Source organism: Quercus lobata, chromosome 10 (genome assembly GCF_001633185.2).
Source record: "Quercus lobata isolate SW786 chromosome 10, ValleyOak3.0 Primary Assembly, whole genome shotgun sequence".
Classification (NCBI taxonomy): domain Eukaryota; kingdom Viridiplantae; phylum Streptophyta; class Magnoliopsida; order Fagales; family Fagaceae; genus Quercus; species Quercus lobata.
The window spans coordinates 9,009,015-9,031,059 of record NC_044913.1 but is presented as its reverse complement, the minus strand read 5'-3'; the positions used below and the strand labels follow the sequence as shown (position 1 = coordinate 9,031,059).

Genomic DNA, 22,045 nt, shown 5'->3' with positions numbered 1-22,045 from the left:
AAGGGCAATTTACAGATTTTACATTTTACTTACGTGTGCGTTTGATTTTAAATTAAAAACTAACTTATTTTATTATTTAATTTATTTCTCTACTATTTATGGGTTCTACTGCACTTTTTGATACTATTCATGAGTCTCATTATACTATTTCAACTAAATTTATTTTTATTTACAGTACTTTCAATAAAAAGTTTTCAATTTCAGTAAAATAAGCAAATTCCAAATAGACTCTACTGTTAGAACATATGTGATTTGATGTTAGGAACATATGTCAATTTAGAATTGGTTAATCCTTTGACAAAACGTACTTTACTTGCAATTTGATAGATTTAGGATGTGTTTAATACTTCAAGAAATAAGGTTTCAAGTTCTAGTGTTAAAGTCATGCAAATCTGTCCAAGAAATGAGTGAAGAAGTGTTGGATTTTAAAACTCAACAGCTAATATCTATCGAGGTTTAAAAAACTACTGAAGCCCGATGCTCGACAGCTAGCTTGATAGATATCCTATCTATCGAGATTTATAAAATTCAGTTTTTCAAAGCTGATTTTCATCAAATCCGTGTGTATATGTTTGGGCTTTCTTTTCTCACAATCCTAAACATATATAAGGATTATTTTAAGGACCGTCAAAGGTTGCACAAGTGTGAAGAAAAGTTTTGTTCATGCAAATTGTGATCGGAGACAAAATTTGCCCTAGTTCATCCTTTTCTTGAAGAAACTGCTGTGTTTGTACACCGTAGGGTTTTGTGACCAAGAAACTTCATGATTTTCATCATATGATGAATTGAAAAACTTTGCAACCAATATCTTTCTCAAGTTGGTGATTAAGTCATGTACTGGAATCCGCACATCTATTGGCTAGTCATGTACTAGGAGCCGTGCATTAAAAGGAGATATTGTCACTACAGAATAAGTTCAATTGGGTATTGGGGTAAGGGTTCAACTATAAGTTGGTATAAAGTACTGGGATTCCTTTACTTGTAACCGCTTGTTGTGATAATAGTGAATTCTCGAGGGTGGTGACCTTAAAACCACCCAATAGGGTTTTTGCCGTGTAAGTTTTCCTCATTCGTAAACAAATTACCATGTCAATTTAATTTTTATTGCATTTAGTTAATTGGTAATTTGTTTGTACTACTATATATATTGCATGTTAATTGAATTAATTAATTAACTTGGCTAATTAATTTGTTAGTTCATCATAAGGGATCAATACATTCTTGGCCTATCATCTACGTCAATAGAATTGCAATGGTTTCACTATTTTTAGGAAGGGGGAAAAAATACAAGATGTGATGATACAATATTTATTTCTCAAAACAACACAACAAACCTTAATCTGAAACAACGATGTTTATATCATACACATAGAATTCACAATGGCCTAAAAATTGGCCTAAACCTAAGAAAATTTTTCATTAAAAACTGTAGCACTTTTATATTAGGTCAAATCATAATCCAAATCAAGCACAAACTAACTAGCCCAACACTTACACCATCATATGTAATAGGCCTTCAGACATTGAAGGAGTTATTATATTCATTTGTAAATCTCAGTAATCGAAAAAACAATGGGTGGCACTGTTCTGGGCTCAGTTACTATCTGGTCATGGCCCATGCTTGGCCTTTGCCTCATATAGCCATTAGATTGATCCATTTGGTCTCTAGCAGTGTTTATTACACAAAGAGCAATACCGGTACTACAACATTTTACACAACTTTTACTACAATTTGCCATGTGATGAGTTGTGAATGGTAGAGATGTAGACCCACATGGATCCACCATTTTTTCTTCACCACTGACAATTTATCACGAGACAAGTTATGACAAAAATTGTGTTAAATGTTGTGGTACTAACATTACTTTTAGAGCATTAGCATCAGGCATTCTAAAAAAAATATTATTTTGACACATCAAAAAATTACTTTATCTATTTTAACACATCACTTTACAATACACCCTACATCACATATTCTATTCTTGTTTTACTTTATTTAAATAATCTTAATTTATTTTTTCTTTACTTTTTTTAATTCTTTTTTATGCTTTATTTTTTGTTCTCAAAGTTGGGTGAAGAGATAAAGGAGAGAGAATCTTTCAATAATTATTAATTAATCTCAAGTTACCAACGGTACTAAAGAGAGAGAAATTTTTGAATAAAAAAATAGTTAAATATTTATACAACATCTGCCCATATCATCCTATCATTAGAATCTCACTATAGCAAATGCCAAATTTATTTGGCATATGACATATCTCGTGAATGTATTTTTTTTTTTTTTTAACAAAGTTTAGCTACAAAATTAATTGTAGTCTTAGGCTACAAACTCACTCAATATCTTTTAATTGGAGGTGAATTTTAACAAATCCACCATTGGATTACATCTTCTTCTTATATCCTCCATATTTGCAAAATTTCAAGAAAATTAAAGATCAATAGCTATGTCATCAATAAATTTTTAAATTGCAAGTTTTTGTAATTTAAAATTATGCATAAAATATAATATTATAGATTATATAGTAAATAATATTTGATTGACACAAAAATTGACATGTGTATTAAGAACATAAAGAACATGTAATTCAACGGTTAGATTTTCAAAATATGCAGTAATATTTATTTTATTGAGTAAGTTTGTAGCCTAAAGTTACAACCAATTTTATAGCTAAATTTTGTCTATTTTTTTATGTCTAGTCTGCTAAATATAAAAATTTAGCATTTAGCATACCTGATGTTAGTTCTTTTATACAAAACTTACTTTACACAATATTACACACACCCAAAAAGTATTTAAAATTGTAATTCAAGTCATGATTTCTAGCTTAGAAATCACAATTTCAATATATATATATATATATATATATTTGTGTTTATATAAAATCATGTAAAATAACATCTATGCAACAAGAATAACACTTTGGTTTAAACTTAGCTTTAGCCTAGTGGAACCTCTTAAATAGGTTGTTCGTAGCTCGCTTGTCAATTGGGTGTCTTCTGCCAGGAAACAGAGGCCATTACTAACAAGTCAACATTCAATGGGCTTGTGGACCATCTTTCTCAGTCTGGCAATTATACTTGATATTCAGACCCATATAAAAAGGAAAAAAGACAAAGAAGGTCTTTGAAAATAATAAGTGCTTTACAGTCTTTTCCACAACCGTTGACGCAGCCTTCGTTGACGCCACAACTGCTTTAAAGCGTTTTCCACAACCGCGGACGTGGCAATGTCTGATTGCATTCTAGGAGGGTACAATTTTTTCCACGACACTTCTTTTTTTAATAATGTTTTTTTTATTAAAGGAGAATGAATACTATAGAAATATTAGAAATTATCGTTGACGACGTTGAGCTACAGTACAGAAGTCTTCAAAGTTCAAACCGAAGGAGATGGCTAGTATTGTTAATTTCTGATACTATTGCCCGTCTGGTAGGGTATTTCAAACATATTTTTTAACATTTTAAATACATTTACATATATTTTCACATATTTTTTTCACTCACACATATATAAAAAACGCACCAACATTACTCAATTTCTTCTACCAAACAACCCCTAGCTTTGTCTCATTGTGATTTGCTCTCATTGAACATGTCACTTCAAGACCACTTTCACAGTTTCACCTACTACCATTTGTTAGATTCATTGAACCAGTGTACCTCTAATTTAAGCATGGAAGTCTTTATTTACTTACTTATTTAATGTAAAGTTAGTGTACTTTTTTAATAGAACAAAGTAGTAGGGGTGTGCAAAAAATCCACTGACCCACCAAACTCGATCCTATCCGTCAAGTTGGGTTAGTTTTTAAGGCTTGGTAGGTTGAATTGGGTTAAAAAAAAAAAAATTTTATAGCGGGTCGGGTTAGGTTTGAGTCATAAAATTACAAACCCGTCAAACCCGACCTGACCCACCATATTTAATATATATTAAAATATATTATATATTTAATAATTTTTTTAAAATCAATTGTAGGGCACTTATATATATATATATATATATAATATTATATAATTAATAAATTTTTTTAAATAACCAGTTCTTCCTATCTTATATAAAAGCCAATTAGTTCACACAAATTCTAATAAATTACTATTGTTGTTTAGTCATTAGTGTTGTTTGCCTTTAAGAAGTTACATTGATACTAATCTTTATGTTTTTTTAATATATTAATATTAATATTTTTTTCTACTTAATTTAATAATAATAATAGAAAATTTGTCAAACCCCTGGGTTCAACCTGACCCAACCTGACCCATGTGGGTTGGGTTAGGTTGAGTTGGACTTATATGATGGGTTGGGTTGGGTTGAATCTTTTTTGACCAACCATAGTAGGTTGGGTCAAAAAATCCCCTCAATCCGACCCAACCCGACCCGTGCACACCCTACAGAGTAGTATATCTTGAGCCAAAACAGTCAATCATACAATACAAGGGACTTCTTCTAACAAGACTACAAAAGATTCTTTTCCCAAAAAAAAGAATCAATATAAAAACAAAAAACAAAAGATTCTTTTCCGTTTTGGAAGAATCAATATAAAAAAAATTCGTTCACTTTACAATTATTGTCCTTTTGTTTTTAGAAAATTCTAGGTCTACAATGTGGGTCTTTTTAAATTATCAGTGGCAAGTGCCTAATGGTGATGGAAAATTATAGGTTTATATATATATATATATATATATATATATATATTTATTGATAATCATGGCTACCAAATATAAAATAACCAGAAAAGTAGCTTTTAACTACTTCTTTTGTCGTCATTTTTACCTTCTTTTTCACGGTCTCATTCCGCGTTGTATAGTGGAGGAAAAATTTAAATTATTGAGTTGTTTTAATTAGTTCGATACTTCTATGAAAGTGCACCAACATTGACCTCGTCATTTAAAAATTTTTGAGTTGTTTAAGTTCATACTTCTATGAAAGTGCACCTATAGTGACCTCGCCATTTTAAAATTATCAATGATGATCAGATGGTCCCTCTCTTGATAAAATTATTGACAAGGTGGGATGGAGCATGAAAATAACAACAAAAGGAGCCTATGTTCTTTGCAGTTTACAACTCTGCTACATGGTTTAACTTGTGAATTATGAGTTTTGAAAGTTTGAGAAATTAATTGGAAATGTAAATAACAACAAACAAGGATTGATCTCTGAAATATAGTTGGGAGATTTTCTTTTCTTTCCTTTTTGATCCCTCAAGCATTATGTGTAAGCATTCTTTGTTTTGGTTGATTCGTAGAGCGAGTGAGGTTAGTTGAGCCAAGAAAGTTCTTGAAATCATGTATAGCAACTTTCCCATTTATGGATTTTTGTACAATCTTGATAAGAATTGACTATTCATAATCCAAAATCTTTTTAACTCTTTTACTTTGTAGCAAGGATGTCAATACCGTACCGGAGGCCATACCGATTTGGCCACCAGTACGATATATTTCGGATACCGGTCAATATCAGTGTACCGTTTCAGGTTTACCGCTATTTTATATATATATATATATATATGTATGTATGTATGTGTCTGTGTATATATATATTATAATAAATATAAAAGTTTACCATAAAACATTTCTTCAATTCAAAACTAATTATTCATGGTTTTAGACTTTAATATCAATTAAAAGGGAAAAATAATAAAAAAAATAAAATAGAAAGCTTAAAAGTTACCATTGCATACTAAGAAAACAAATAATACTAATAAGTTAATGCAAATAAGTTACCATTCTGTCCTAACAAAAATTCAAAAATTACAAAACTTAAAAAAAATAAAATAAAATAAAACTTATTTTTGTACCGGCCAGTACGCTCGGTACCAGCCAGTATTGCCCAAAATTGGCCGGTACGAGGCCGGTACAGCCGGTATTTTTTTCGGTATGAAACAGGGAGGTCGAGCGTACCGGATTGCTGGCCGGAACGGTATATTCCGGCCGTACCGGCCGGTACAGTACGAAATCAATAACCTTGCTTTGTAGCACTAGTTTGGGCAACACATAGATACATGCTTGCCATTACAAAGATTAGCAATTAATATAAGATTTAGAATTGATTTATAACACAAACCAAAAATATAATCATCTGATTTTTGAAATGCTTATAAATTATACCATTAAAAGAGAAATTAATTTGAATATACAAGAAAGAAGCACAAATAATATTGGGAAAACTAGAAAAATAATTGATCTCAATTGTAGGCACATAGCAGATTAACAAAAGAAGGCATTTGATTGCTAATATTTGGAAAACAAAGTGATACAAAATAAAGTAACAATGTATTAATTTGTCTTGCTTTTTATGCCCTTTCAACAATTGTGAAAATTCCAAGTAGTATTTTAGAAGATAGTTCATTTTTTGATGTGTTGTTATATAATGGATTTGGGTTGTAATTTATAAGTTGTTCAAGATATTAAACATAGTCAATTAGTTTTTCACTGTCTTAAGTTAATAAAAACCTTACATTTATTTTTTTTATTTTTTAACCTTAGTCAAAATACCAAAAAAAAAAAAGAAAAGAAAAAGAAAAAGAAGAACACGCCACTATTAAAAAAATTATCAAGCGCAACGCACGAATTTGTAACTAGTTTCCTTAAAATTAGACAAATTATAAGAAATTATGCTTTTTCACTTAAATAAATGAGGATGGCTACTTCCAATCAAACCATAAATTGCATGTATTATATTGTAGTGCTCAAATCATGCATCAAAATATATATAAGTAGAGACCTCATGTTGGAGAGTATAAGGTTGTTCCATGTGGCGCATTCCTTGAAGTTCTCTTTATTTAGTTTTCTACTTCAACAAAGTTTGCATTTATATTAAAGTATTAGTTCATTGAATTAGCTAATAAAGTAAATGCATTAGGCATTTTCCGGGGGGGGGGGGGGGGGAAGTTATATCCAGTATTGGACCAATGATAATATTATCAATTGTTGTGCATTAATTATTATATTAAATGAATTTATATAATTATTTTTATAAACTCTATATTGAAAATAATTTTTTGTTGGAATAATAATAGAAAAAATTTAGAATTTGACATTCTTACTCATGCTTAGTTGCTTTGACAACAATTGTTTGAAAAGCCATAAAAAATTAAATATTTGTGAATACACTAAAATTAATCTTAATCCTTTAAATTTTCTAACTCCTTTGTGTGTGTGTGTGTGTGTGTGTGGAACTAACACTGTAGTATGTATTTTATGTAATTACAAATATAATTAATAAATATGTTTATTTAGTTATATTAATTATTTTAAGCATAATGAAATTTTAATATCATTTTTCTAAGATTTATATGAAAAACAATTGGTTTTTTTATGTGAGAAACAATTAATTTGAAATATGGCATTTTTACTCAAATTTAATTGTTTTTGCAACAATTTAAACCATGTCCAACAAAAAGGGGGGAAAATTTTAGTAACACACGATCAAGAATGTAAAAATAAAAAATAAAAAATTAATTGAAGGATATATGCATTTTTTAGTAGTCATGAAACATGTCTATCTATATTCGCTACTATATCATGCAATTTTCAATTCGTAAACACGTTTATATATATATATATATATATTGTATGATAAAATCACTATACTGCTCTTAGTGCATTTCTATTTTGTCTATATATAAAATAACTAAAGATTACAATTTTTTACAAGGAAATTTATTAAAATATCTTTTTTATACATCAATAGTTGGAGGTGAGGATTTGAATGTTGAATATTTTTATTGGAAATTGAGGTGTTAATCAATTAAGTTATAAGATTTTTGATAAAACTTATCGAAATATTGAAGAAAACTAATAATAAATTGCACTACATATCGAGTTAGAACACAACTAATTTAATAGAATCGTTAAAATAATTAAGAAGTATGGTTCTATAACTGAAAAGAGACCCCTTGTCCACATAAAGTAAGCTAGAACCAAGTTGCAGGTCTTCAATTGATCGATACAATATATGAGAACTAAGGCCATATCCAAATTCCAAAGTCCATCCAAGCTGAGCTATGAAACAAAGCTAAACCGTACAATGTTTTCCTAATTAATGCCTTTTGATACAAGCATGCAATTTGTACAGCAAAGTATAAGTATATTAATTTTTCATCGAGAAATATACCTTTTTTTTTTAAGACACATTTATAATCCAAGTAGGATACATGGAATTTAAGCTATGAAAAATTGAACGAAAGCCAAGGCATGCTTTGTATTTATTTTCTTTGGAAACTAAAAAAGTGGCTAATTCAATAAGGAAAAGTCTAGGGCCACATAATTTTTCATAACTTCTTGTCACAACTGTGACATGACAGAGTGTAATTGGTAAAGAAAAATGGTAGATCCACGTATAAGTGATAGTTAACCACTCACAATCTGCCACATCATAGAACTACTCATTCAATAATATTGAAACAAAATGATACTAGTTATGAATTTTAAACTAATAGACACCTCATGGAGTTGCAGATTATGGGTAAGGGGAAGAAGAACCGAAAAATAGTGAAGAACAAAAAATAAAATGAATTTCTTTAATGTTAAAGGAATTATAAGAAAATTAAATGAAAAAAATAAATATAAGAAAAAAAAATTTTAAGCTAATGTGGCTTATTTTTCCATTTAATCAATTATATGACCACTAAAATTTATACAAGTCAACATCTCATTTAATTTTTTAATTTAAGTGTGTTATCTGTGTAATTCGTTTGTTACCTAAGTATTTTTTTTTTGTTAGTAAGTTAATTGGTACCAAATTAACTGCAAGTTGAAAATGACGTAATCTAAATTAACTGTTATTAAAATTTAGGGTCAAAATTGATTATAGCTCCAAAATATAAAGGTCATAATGATTTTTTTTTTTTTTTTTTTAAGAGGAAGAGATTCAGAGAACCTTAAAACTTTTATTTCTCACATGATTTATCTAATTTTAAATTCATGTGAGCCCCAAACATGTTTGAAAACAGCTGGCTGCTAATGGTAATCTTATCTTATTTGCTGTGTACTTATTTCCCTATAAAAAGGAAAACATGGTCCTGTCTCCTGACATAGTTGCATGTCTCATGTCTGTCCTTACTTATCATTTTATAGTACTAACAAATCCTTGTCGTTGCTCTGTCTGGAAAGCCTTTAACTTGCACTGTTGGTCTAATGTGCACTACATCTTTAATGGAACCTTCATCATCTACTAAACAGTCCAAACTCTGTATAATCTCTTTTCTTTTCCACTAATCTCATTTTCAATACTGTTTCCGTACTGCACTCACTATTCAAAATTGTTTTCACAAACCCCACAAATGTGTTTCTTTTGGTTATAAATTGTTGGCCTTTACTTGTCTCAGACTTCAATTAAGGTTTACTCTGAAATGGACTTGCACAAGCTTCCATTGGTGGTTTTACTTTTCTCGGTTTTTTCTCTTTTAAGTTTCATAGCACTCTGTGATGACTCAGAGCTCACTGTGAAGTTCTCGAAGACTCCCCATGCATTCTCAAATCTCAACTCAACCGTATTCGTCTTTGAAGTTCATGTGGGTGGGAATGGTGCTTGCACCAATTGTAATATCACTTGCAAGGTACGTTAAGGTCTAGTAATACTTTGAGCTTCTTTTACTTGGCTTTTTTTTGTTTTGGGTGCTCTACTCTCTCTCTCTTTCTCTCTCATGAGTTTATATGTTTCGTGGTTCTTAAGTTAATGTAAGGGAGTTGGTTGATTTAAAAGAGTAATTAGCACGTGTTTACATTCTGTAAGGATGTAATGAGCTTGAATTTTCTTTTAGAGTTCAGACTAATCAAGAAGGCTATTTGGAATTCTGTTTATTCATATGTACATATTTTTGAATTTTTCTATAGTTGATAAGAATGAACGATTACTCATAATCTTCCTGGTTCCAAGCTAAATTATTGGAATTTTGTTTGTTTGCTGCTTTGTGTGTGTGTGTTTTGCTTTCCAACTCAATGGTAAGTGGGAAGTGAAGAAGCTGCATCATGGTTTGATTTGTTGAGAAAACTTTGGGTTTTCTCTTGACGTTCATTTGGCTTATTCCACAAAATAATAGGTTAATAAACTTGTTGGTGCAGTTGGACGATGGCTTTGGCCGCATTAATGCTTCTCAATGTGAAAATGGGACGGTTATGTGTGAAGACTTGCAGGATGGAGATCATAAATTTGAGGTTTGCGCCAACGGGACTCAAGGAGTTGGCTGCAGTAGCCATAACTGGACTATTGGTTAAGAACCTTCCTTTTATTCTTTTTCTAATTATAATAAATATTATATTTTCTTCAATTACCACTCAACTTCAAATAAGACCTTGCTTGAAAGTCTTCAACAGCTATGTATATGAGGAAATGTTTTGCCTCCCATGAGCTTATATTGTGTTCTTCAGTACCCAATTTCTAATGTGTTCATTTTTTCTGAAAATGGGCTCTACAAAACCCATCTACTCAATTTTCAAATTTCTATGAAAATGCATAAATTTTACCTTCCTATTCTTATTCTTGAAGACTTAAACACACCCCCACATTGAAGGTTAGTTTGACACTTTATCAAGCCTGCTGAAACCAAACCGAGTCTATGATATTAACAATTTTAGATTTTCAGGCAATCATGTTGACTTATATTTTGTCTGTACCCATAGCCGATTCATATTATATACCTTAATTTTGCAGATATTGTCCCGCCAACGGCAAATATCACCGCCTCAACTGATTTCACAAATGCTCTGAATGTTTCTATAAATATATCTTTCAGTAAACCCTGTACTGGTGGAGGTTTTGTATGTTCGTCTGTGAAATGCAACGTGAGTAGGTGGCTAACAAACACATAAAATAAAATTAAAAAAGCCTCTAAATCGATTTTATGTTCTCTCTTTGGTTATTGCATTATTATAGTGTTTCAGAATTGTGGTTTTTTGGTTAATTTGTTCTCAACCTTTCTATTATTGAAGAATGCCTTTAGTTGAATAACGGAAAAATGTCTTGAAATTCCTCATATGGAACTGTCCACCATGTTAATTAAGTAGATGTGTAAATTGAATTCCATAATCTAGGTTCTCTGACTAGTTATGCTGTCTAGACTGAATAATAAACCGAATTCTAACATTTTCATCACTTTTGGAAAACTCTTTACAGCTTTTGGTCTACGGTGATGGCAACGTTATACCAAACTCGCTCAAAATTCTACAGCCAAACCTCCAATATTCTGTCCTTGTGAATTTATCATCCACTGCTCAGTATGGGCGAGTGATTTTGGTAATGGATAAGAATTTTTGTACTGACAGTGCAGGGAACAAATTTGAAAGAAACAAGAATTCTAATTTCACTCTGCATTTCGGTGAGTCTAGTTTTTATTGCCATAGGATTTTTTTCCCCAATAGGCAATATGTATCATTATTTTCAGGAAGAGTTATAAGTGAAATGTCCTTTAATTGCTATTCTTGTTTTTATCTAACTAATGCCTTGAGCTTTACTTATTGGCAATTTGTATCATATTTAAATTGAATAATTTGGACTGTTTATGTAACTTTTCTTGTCTGATTTGATTGATTGGTTGATTGTTGTTGTTGTCAATGTGTTCTTTACATGCTCTGTTCATTAATTCTACAGATAGACGAAGTATCAACTTAACAACTCACGTTCCTAAAAGGCAACTTCAATTTAATGGTGAAACTATACTGGTGCGAGCAACCAATAACTATAAGAATCTAAGGGTCTGTTTAACCTTTCCAAAGCCTGTTAACAACACATCTGAAGAAATTAAAAAATTTCTCAAAGCAGAAGTTTTATATTCACTCCAAAAGAGTCAGGGCTCACTTCTTCCTCTGGTTGACACTAAAAAATATGAAGGGCCTAGAAGATTTGAATATAAGGTCAGATGGTTCTCACAGTCTAATTTTATTTTTTCAGCCATGAGAGTAGAAGTTGGTTCATAGGTTAGGAGCCTGTTTAGTTGTCCTATGAATTTGAAATGGCTCATTTATATTTTGTTCTATGTAATGCACAACATCATCTTGAATTGGGTCACTTAGAAACATTGGAGCCATTAATTATATTGGGAAAATAAATCATCTTCAAAAAAATTTCACAGTTGCACATCTTGAACTTCCCCCTAATATAAAATGCAAAAGTGTATTGATCATCACACCGTCATTATTGTACATCATCCGTACACACTACCAATTTCACATTTTAAATGTGGACATCCTTAACAAATAGATATGGTTATCGCATGTGAAATTATGGATGTAGTGTGTACAGAATGTACATTAATGTGTATGTGAGAACATTTATTGCTATTTATATCTCTAGGACCTATATTTCTCATATACCTTTTATTTCTTACTCATTTTCACTCTCCTTTCAGGTTGCTGCATATATATTTGACACGACTGTAGTCAATGTAAGCATTGATACAACCTCTATAATAAGCAGACAGGGGACTCCATTTTTTCCAGTTGAACCATTTACTTTCATATATGGTACGATTGACAATAGTTTACAAGTGTTACAAAGAGAAAATAAATAATCTGTTTGTGGAATCAAAATTCTGTTTCAATATTCTGTTACTCAACTCTTTGAATATAGAAACTCTTCAGATAGAATTTTTTTTCTACAGTTATATAAGCAATTAGGCGTATAAAAAAATATTATATGCAATTAGGAAAGCTTTATATTTAAATGTCTATTTGTTAGGTGTTTCCTCCTAATAGATATAAATGTGACCTTCAGAGTCTCTGAGGCCTGCTGTACACTTGATTGAACTACCTACCGAATTTCCAAGGCTTGCTGTAATGTGGCGTACACCATCCCATATTTGGACAAGAGAACGCAACATCCTTGTGTTGATAAAATTCGTGAAGCCTGTATTTGGCTTTAGCCGTTCTAATATATCAATCATAGGAGGGAAATTACAGAGGCAAGTCGTTTCTGGCTATCTTCATGTTTGTATCTATGCATGTTAACCCTTACATGAACAAGACATCACATAAATAATTCACCCACATACAAATAAGAAACCATGATGACGACCTTTCTACACATCATTTGGGTTCTTGATGGAAATAATATTTCAATTAGTATGTCATATTTAATCTTTAACAAATTTTCATTTTTGTTCCTTTCCAATGATAATCATTAACATTTTCAGCTTTGAAGAAATCTGTAATGGCATATATACTACAGTGATAAAAGCAGACCAAGATATTGTATCTGTCAATGTTCCCGGAAGCGTATCTGGGGATGTTGCTGGAAACAAAAATCAGCCTTCCAATGTTCTACAAGTAATGGACTGTAAGGACTCTTCCTCTTTTCTCTTGTTGTCAGCTCAATTGTAGTCCAACATCTAAGCTCTAGATGCAGTGACGCTTCTTAGCCCTTTGATTTTCTCATTTATTTACTGATGTAAGGTTTAAAAAATATACAGATTCTGTGCCGAAAAGATCAACTACGTTTTTTGGATCTACAATTGGTTCATTTGTAGTGATAGTTATTGCTGCCGGGATACTTAAGGTTTCGATAGCAAGCTTTCATTCCATTGGGGAATTCTCAAGTCCATTTCCTTCTTTATCTCAGCCTGAGAGTAATCTTTTTGTATGATATCTATTTCATTTGAACTGTTATCTCATTAATTGATTATTTAGTTGTAGCATGATAATAATCTATACAGACGCTTTTACACCGTGTTAGAAACACAATAGTAAATAAACTGACATTTTTTTTTATATAATCATAAATTAACATTAATTTTGTGGCTGGATGTTATAAAAAGGGTAGAGAAAAATCTTACAAATCTTTGAAGTTGAAGCATGTAAAGTTGTGATTTTCAATTTATGTCTGTTGGCTTTAATTTTGTGTCAAATTTGATTATAATTTATTCAATCATTTACCTTTATTTTTTTGGGATTAAATGTAATGGGTTGCATGTGCAAATTGATAAAGAACTATGAAGCAGGGGATTTCGCGATTGGTGCAACCTGCGAAAGGTCATGTGAGGAGCACATGTTGAAAGTTCAAACGACTCAAGTGTCAAAGGCATTTCGCAAGTGCCTCGTGACTTGGCCAACTTGCGACTTGACCCACGAGATGCACGGCTAGCTATTTATGTTTGTTTCCCTCATTTATTTACCCATACTTATGAAATTGTAAGAAGAGTTTCAAAGGAAAAGCCCTAAAATCCATTTGAGAGTTAGAGATTGTAGCCTAACAATCATCTACACATTTCTCTTAGTTTTCTTCACTCTCTTCTCTCTCTAATTCTATATCTCTTAAGAGGTTCTTAGCCCAAACACAAACCACATCTATACAGAGTGTTGTGAGTTGATTTGGAGCAATTGGGAAGCATTGGGTTCATGCCAATCTTTGATGGAAGCAATTGGTGACAATTGCAAGATTTGGAAAGCTAGTGAAAACAAGGCTTGGCGAAACCTATTAGTAGCTAGGACTTGGAGGGTCAAAGTACAGAGGGTAGTCTAGGTTTAGGGGGTCTATTTGTTATCCTTGTACTCCAATTGATTTACTAATGGATCGATTCGGCTTGTAAGGGCCACGGAGGTTTTTGCATTGTTTTTTTCGGTTTTCTCTTCAATAGCACATCACAGTGTTATCTTGTGTTTGCTTCTCTCTTTCCTTACTACTTGTGCTTTTTACTTAATTGTTAATTATGTATATCCATGCACTAGTTAGTAGTCCCAGTTGATTGCGCATTTATTACTCTTATTCCGCATTGTTTAAAGTAAAGTAGAAGCAATCTAGCTGTAATTTAAAAATTAGGGTCTAAACTATCTCTAGTATTTATACTGGTGAGCTTTTAAAACAAAATTTTTAAATGATGAAAAACAATCATGACCTCAAAAAAAGTTCTGATAGCATGTCGATGTGCACCTTTAACTTTCTCGGGATACCTTATGTCTCTGCAAAGCATTTCATTTATGGTAAAACAAGATTTTTCTTATGTACAAATTGATTTGCTTATTTTTTTTTTCTCTGTGGCTGATCCAGTATTTTCCAAGGTTTGAACTAGAAGTCAATCAAACTGTACCTAGCAGGTCATTTATATGTAGCCTCTTGACAATCAATCAAATAATTAAAAATAATTAGAAATACTGTGAAACAAATTAACCCTCTTCCTCTGGATCCGATAAAAATTAATACACCTAGAATAATTTTCCTTGATTTTTATACATATAATTTAATATATAACTGAATTCTCTAAATATTTTGGATGGTTTTGAGCCTTTTGAGTTTTGACCATGTTGTCTGACTTCTTGAACCAATGGCCCAACTGTGAAGCCTGTGGAACCTATTGGCACTTCTTCCAAAGATGGAAAACTAGGATTGACCTCTTCAAAGTGGGATTTTGTGGGCTGGGGTTTTATTACATTATCGGCATAAAGAGTAGAACTTATCAAACCTTGGTAGATAGATTAGGGTAACCTACTGTCACTTGAAGTATCTGATAAATAACTTATCAAACCTTATGAACTGCATCATTCTAGTAGAACTAACCAGCATTTTTCCTTTTCTCTTTCATACAGAGAATTGCATGCCATCTTCAGGTTATTGCATTATCTGGATGGTTGGCAGTGAGACTGCCAGTGGAGTATTATGAATTGACAAGGGGTTTGCAATGGAGCATTCCCTACTTAAGTGTTCCATGGGAAAGGGAAACTGCGCACACCCGTCTGGTCATGGAGAACTCGAGTCTCTCTGCCATTACACACGTCTGAAATTCATTATTCGGGAATCTTTCGGAGTAAGCAGCCAACACCAAGTTCCAATAGTGGGCCCATAGCTTCAATGGTTTCGAAGGATTTTCAATCACTACTTGAGGTCTGAAACCTCTACTTTATCTACGACTTGTTTTTGAATTCTTTAATCTCATAATAAGTAAATTTTTTGATAGAATACATTGTACACCTGCAGACACCACATCTTAATTCTACTCTTGATCCAAGTATTTTACATGGGTAAGTTACGGGACTCTTACTTCTATTTATTACATGAACTTGAATATTGATTTTAAGGACAAAACAAATGGAAAAAATATTCAATACAGATTTATTTTATTTTATTTTTGGGCTTGAAAATATTTAATATAAAGCAGAAAAACTATGAAAGCCACAATTTTTTATAATAAAAAAACCTTTTAAATTTAATTTAAATATTTGCTAGTTATTTAAATGTATAATTTTCTATAGGTTCTACAAAAAAAATTGAAGCTATTCATGCTTTGAATTTTTGCAAATTATTGATCAAACCAAAAGGACAAACTTGATACTTAGTTTACTGTTATTCATGTGAATTCATAATTTGGATTTTGGAGTGCCACAGACAGACTCGTTTATTTATCAATGTAATATCTTACTAGATTTTGTTTCTTGTAGGTGGAGGGATTTTAGTAGAAGCATGTTCTGGTTAGCCATAATTGGTGGCGGTTTGATAAACCTGCATGCTTTACTCCTTCTCTTCCTAAAATTGAAGAAGAAGGATTATGGAGTACATACATTCTCAAGATTTGAAATAGTCATGGTAAATCTTGCGCTACCTGCTATTTCTAAGTCCTCTGCTGGTCTAATTAGAGGTAACTTGACAGTTTGTTTCCTTCCCCACAAAAGATAATTATGTTGCTTGTCTTTTCTTTTTTTTTAATTGCAAACCCCATATTAGTATCTTTCAGCTCTCTACTTAATTATATTGAATTCTTTAATCAACGAATTTTCTAATTGTCATTTTTTTTTTTTACGAAAAGATAGATAATTCTCATAATAATATGCCATAGAATGAGTTTTTTTTTTTTTTTTTTTTTTTTTTCCTATGAAGTAATCTTTTCTACTCTACTTTCCAAATATGTAATGGAATTGTGACTATGTTCCTGTCTTGTTCATGTATGTCTTATGGACTTAATAATTATCATATAGCTTGGCACCAGAACTGGTCTACGGTCCCATCTCTTCACATATTTGAGAACTGCAATGAAGCTGATGTTTCACACTGTTTGGACGTTAACTCAATTCACTTCTCTGTGCGTGACAACCATCATTGCATAGTTATCTGACTGCATCATATCAGAGTTATGCGAATGTGTATCTAGAACCAAGATTCACAATTTTTTGCACATTTACATGCTCTTTTGTCATTGGTTTTAATGCTAAGAACTTCAAGCACAGAACTATGTGGCTTAATCATTTCTCACTTTTGTGAATTAAGGAAGAACGGCATTGGGGACTGCTGTTGGCGTTCTGCTTCTGGGTGTCGTGTGTATTCTACTGCTGGCCTTGCTCTTGTTCCTCTCTATGGGTATTTCATTTGCAAAGCTACTTCAATACAAGGAAGTTCATCAAGAGGGTCGGGGTTTCCACTGGTATCAAAAAATAGTCCGGGTATTTTTGGTTTCTGGTAAGGGAGGCGAGTGGACATCGAAAAACCCACAGAATTCAAATTATCTAACCATTTTAGAGCCTCTATTTAAAGAATTTAGAGGCCCTCCAAAGTCCAAGCTCTCACAGATTTCTGGGGGCAGTTCCCAATCACAAGGTGCAGATGACAAAACTGAAGATGCAGAAGCACCTTTTATCCAAAAGCTGGTTGGAAAACTCAGAATATACTACATATTGCTTGAGTCTGTTATCCAAAAGCTATGTGGAGAACTCAGAATATACTACCTATTGCTTGATTCCGTGAAACGTGTTTTGCTAGCGATTGTGGGTAGTGTCTACGTGGGCAACTCTTCTTCTAAGATTCCTACCATAATCTCTTTATGCATCAGTTGTTTTCAGCTCTTCTTCCTTGTTCTCGGGAAGCCATATGTTAAGATAAACATTCAGCTGTTTGAGATCATATCAGTTTCCAGTGAAGCATGTATATTTGCTATTTCATTAGTTCTCCCAGAGGAGAAATTGTCAGACAAGGATAAGCCTAAACTTGGAGTTCTCATGCTTATACTTGTCCTAGTGGGAATTTTACCACAGATAATGAATGAATTGTATGCTTTGTATAAACAGATAAAGCAGCTGGACGTTAAGAAGCATTTCTTAACCGGTTTGAAAAAAGCTTCATCTGGATTAACTAACTTTGCTTTTCGGCTCAAAGGAGTTTTCACTAAGCAGCCCCCAGGTTTAAAGGATAATATTGCAGACTCCAACTCTAAACCAACCTCTGTTGCAGATGAGGATACAGCTACCTCTACCTCTACCTCTTATCAATTCAAATCTCCAAATCAAGATTGAACAAAAATTCACCAGTCCTTCGGCTGAAAGTAACGGGAACTCTAGGAGTAGAAACAGGAAGAAGAATTCTTGGAGTAGGAACTCGAACAACTGTTCCAGAAAAATCATGGTTGAACCAACACCACTCTTTGATTTATTAGGTGCTATCTTTAGTTGCTTAGTTGTTACGTGTTAGGATAGACTTTATCCATGTTAGTTCACCTCAGCTTTATCTTAGCTTATCATTTGTTTTAGTTCACCTCAGCTTTATCTCATTGTTGAGTTACGTTTTCAAGCATGTAAGGCAGGGACGGACCCAGGAAGGGGCCAAAGGGGGCCCGGGCCCCCGCTGGGTCCAAAAAAAAAAAAATTAGTAGGTAAAATTTTCAAAAAAAAGGCTTGGGCCCCTTGGTTTTTAGCTTGGGCCCCCCTTGGTTTTTAGCTCAGGCCCCCCCAGTCGGCCAGCCCAGTAGTTTTCAAAAGCCATGAAAACCTTAAAAAAATAAAATGTAAAAAAGAAAAGAAAAGAAAACCCAGCACAGCAAGACTCCAAAACCGTTGAAGCAGTTTACTTTGACCGACTAGAAAGCTTCTAGACTGAGTAATGAAGTGCTGTACAACTGTACAGCATTTCACATATAATACTTTTGTCTTTCTTTATTTTTTTATTTATAATAAGGTATATTACTTTTGTTTCGGTGATTTAATGTTCTTTACACAGTACACTACAATTAATAATAATAATAATAATAATAATATAATATGTAATAATGTGGTTTATATTAGAATATTAGATTATCTATTTATATATGATAATAGTAGGACAAATAATTGTTTAATTGTTTGATTTGATCTAATTGCACTTAAATAGTAATTTGCACTTCATTGTTCACACTTTTTTTAACAAAAATTATTGTATAAATCTTCAAAATTTCATACCTATTAATCAATTTTTTATCCTAAATGCTGAAACATTAGATGTAACTCCTTAGAAAAGCTCTAAAATGTAAAAAGGTAAGTTCAAACCTATTAACCTATGTACAAAAAATTTAGTACAGTGAAAAAAATGTAGGCACAAGTTTACTTAAAGTTAGTTTATGAAATAAAGTAATTTAATTTTGGCCACAATTTGGGCCAAATTAACTTGAGTGTTTTGCATTTTGAGCCAAAATAGGCTTAACCTATTAACATAATGTAGGCATAACTAACTTGCTCCTCCTAAGAAAATTTCTTGGCTCCGCCAGTGACTATATGGATGTGTATTTGAATTTTTTTTTTTCGTTTATCTCCGGCCCCCCCCCCCCCAGCTTGAAATCCTGGGTTCGTCCCTGATGTAAGGCATATGTAAAAGCCTATGGACAATTATAATAGATTATTATCAAAATGTATATGAGAAAAATCAAGCTTATGGAATTTCTTCTTTGACGTTTACTTGCTTTCCATATTTCTCTCTTTTGTCACCATCTCCCCACGTGGGAAGAACAGTGCAGCTCGCGGCAGAGGGGGTTGTAACAAATGCTAGCTTAGTAGCCTTAGTAAGGATGAAAGTGGGAGCCCTACTTTGTGCCCGTTTGTTTGCACTTTTGAAGTGCAAAAAGTGCTTTTTCAAACCACTTTTTCAATCTACCCGTTTGGTAAGACTCAAACATCCTGCTTTTTCTAAAACGTGGCTTTTTGAAATGTGAACAAACGTGACTTTGACACAACACAGCTCTGGCGAGCTTTTGCAAAAGCTAACGCGCATTGATAAATGTTACCGTTGAGAAGCTCTCTTCAATTACCAAATTGCCCAACCATTTTGATTGAAAACCCAATTTTGCCCTTTGATAAATTAGGGTCTGTAACTAGAAAGCCGTTTTTGAAGATAGTTTCAATAGGATTAGCTCTGCTTTTCATATCGCAAGATTTTTTGGATAGCAAGTTCCCAGGAATTTTTAGGGATGGTGACCAAGGGCCGAAAGAGGATAATGTCAATATTGATGACCAAGGGAAGGAAGAGACTAATGACACTGGTGACCAAGCGAAGGAAGAGACTAATGACAAAGATGACGAAGGGGAGGAAGAGACTAACAGAAGGAACTCTGGGAGTAGTAACAGAAGGGACCCTAGGAGAAGGAACAAGAACAGGAGCTCAGGGAGTAGGAACTCGAAAACAACTGTGCCAGAAAAATCATGGTTAAACCAACTGGTAAATCCTATTATGAACTGTATGGGATTGCATGAGATAATTTAAAGATGGCAGCCAACAATGTGACCCATTAGAATTGTAATTTGATTTATTAGATTATCTTACTTGCTTAGTTGTTATTTGATAAGCATATGAGGATTCTATAAAAGCCTATTGAACAATAATATTAGATTATCAGAATGTTTGTGAGAAAAATCAAAGCTTATATATGCTTGTTAGAAGGTCTTGGAAACCCCTCTACGCATAACCATAAAATATCTTTGACATTTACTTTCCATATTTCTCTCTTTTGTCACCATAGCCCCACGTGGGAAAAAAGGGTGTAGTTCATGGCTAAGGAGGTCGTAACAAAGGAGATTAAAATATGACCTCTCCGCCTTTGGTTCAATGACGTTGATAGCTCTATTTTGCCTTCTCTAAGCTTGAGCTCTAGAATGGCAATGGTTTGAGCTTGTTCTCAATGTTTTGCAAACTGCATTCCACTTCCTAAATGGAAAGAAAATTTGTATTTTTAATGTGGAATCTTAAATATAGTTAGATTTCTTACATGCCAAGTGCCATATCTCTCACATTATGATTATTCCCTTTTTCTTTTCTCCTTAGGCTTTGTACATATATCCAGTTGTTTTATATCCAGAGCTCATCCTTTACAATTTGTTTGAAATTTTGGAAATAGATGAGAATTGAGAGTATGAGAACAAAAGGAAGGAGAGTGGAGTGAAATGGTAATCCTTCCCCTTCTTTGGATGTTTTTAAATTTAAGTAGGATAAGAGTAATAGATAATCCCTTCATCAAATTTGGTTATTTTACAAAATAAAATGGTACTGAGAGAAAATGATAAGACATCATATAAATTGAAAATTATGATTTTTTGTTCAATTTAAAGAAATATATAATTGAAGTCATAAGGACAATTTTGACAAATTATTTATTTTTATCTCCAAGTCTCATCTATCGCCAAACTTTCAAACACATTGTAAAGGATGAGCTATGGACACTATTGGATATACATGCAAAGCTTAAGGAGAAAAAAAATGGAATAATTCTAATGTAAGACATATGGCACTAGGCATGTAAGGAATGTAAATGTATGTCCCATATTTGTGTTGTGTGGGTGCGTTTGATGAGTTTCACATCAGGCAAATACTGGGTTGATCTAAGATTTTATTAACAACTATAAGAAATCTCAATTGTGACTAATTCTTTTGAGATATAACACATAAATGACAAGTGCATACTCATATTTGGCATCTCTACTCAAAATGCATTTCATAGCTTATTATTAGGAAGTGAAATGCAGTTTGCAAAAAACTGAGATGTTTGGCACTTCTTTCGAGTTTCATGACATGCGTTTTCAATTTAATACATTTTGCACTTTTTGTTTACTAGAGTAAAAAATTGAAAATCCCTAAAACCAATGATACCCTTTGTTGGCACTGTATCTAGTCTAGTATTCACTTTGAACTGTAGAAGCAAATCTAAAAGGAGCAAATAAAAAATATGTTAGATCATCAAAGTGGCATTGATTATTGTCTTTCCTATAAAAACATATAAAAATAAATTAATAACTCTTTCAAAGGAGAAATTATTAAGTCCGTACCCCTGTGAGAGGGTGGACTCTTGGACAAACCTCCTCTCACAGTCTCAACTGTGTCATCTACCTCAGTACTCTCCCA

At 32.5% G+C, this 22,045-nt stretch overlaps 2 protein-coding genes across 4 annotated transcripts; both read left to right on the top strand.

Annotated features, from left to right (window-relative positions):
* The first annotated feature begins 9,118 nt into the window (after nt 1-9,118).
* Nucleotides 9,119-15,702, top strand: LOC115964307. The gene is made up of 10 exons (XM_031083645.1): nt 9,119-9,554; nt 10,060-10,207; nt 10,649-10,779; nt 11,111-11,312; nt 11,585-11,847; nt 12,342-12,456; nt 12,707-12,893; nt 13,125-13,267; nt 13,401-13,567; nt 15,511-15,702. Exons 1-10 carry the CDS (start codon nt 9,348-9,350, stop codon nt 15,700-15,702), a joined length of 1,755 nt encoding a protein of 584 aa, XP_030939505.1. The 5' UTR covers nt 9,119-9,347.
* On the top strand, nt 13,146-18,478 carry LOC115962485. Of its 3 annotated transcripts, XM_031081330.1 has the most exons (6): nt 13,146-13,267; nt 13,401-13,567; nt 15,511-15,805; nt 15,899-15,942; nt 16,360-16,556; nt 17,183-18,478. In XM_031081330.1, the coding sequence occupies exons 3-6, from the start codon at nt 15,773-15,775 to the stop codon at nt 18,199-18,201; spliced, it is 1,293 nt and encodes a 430-aa protein (XP_030937190.1). In that variant the 5' UTR covers nt 13,146-13,267; nt 13,401-13,567; nt 15,511-15,772; the 3' UTR covers nt 18,202-18,478. The 3 variants fall into 3 exon arrangements, with proteins under 3 accessions (XP_030937190.1, XP_030937192.1, XP_030937191.1); XM_031081332.1 differs by lacking the exons at nt 13,146-13,267; nt 13,401-13,567 and adding an exon at nt 15,166-15,404; XM_031081331.1 differs by lacking the exons at nt 13,146-13,267; nt 13,401-13,567 and having other exon boundaries at nt 15,413-15,805.
* Nucleotides 18,479-22,045: the final 3,567 nt, after the last annotated feature.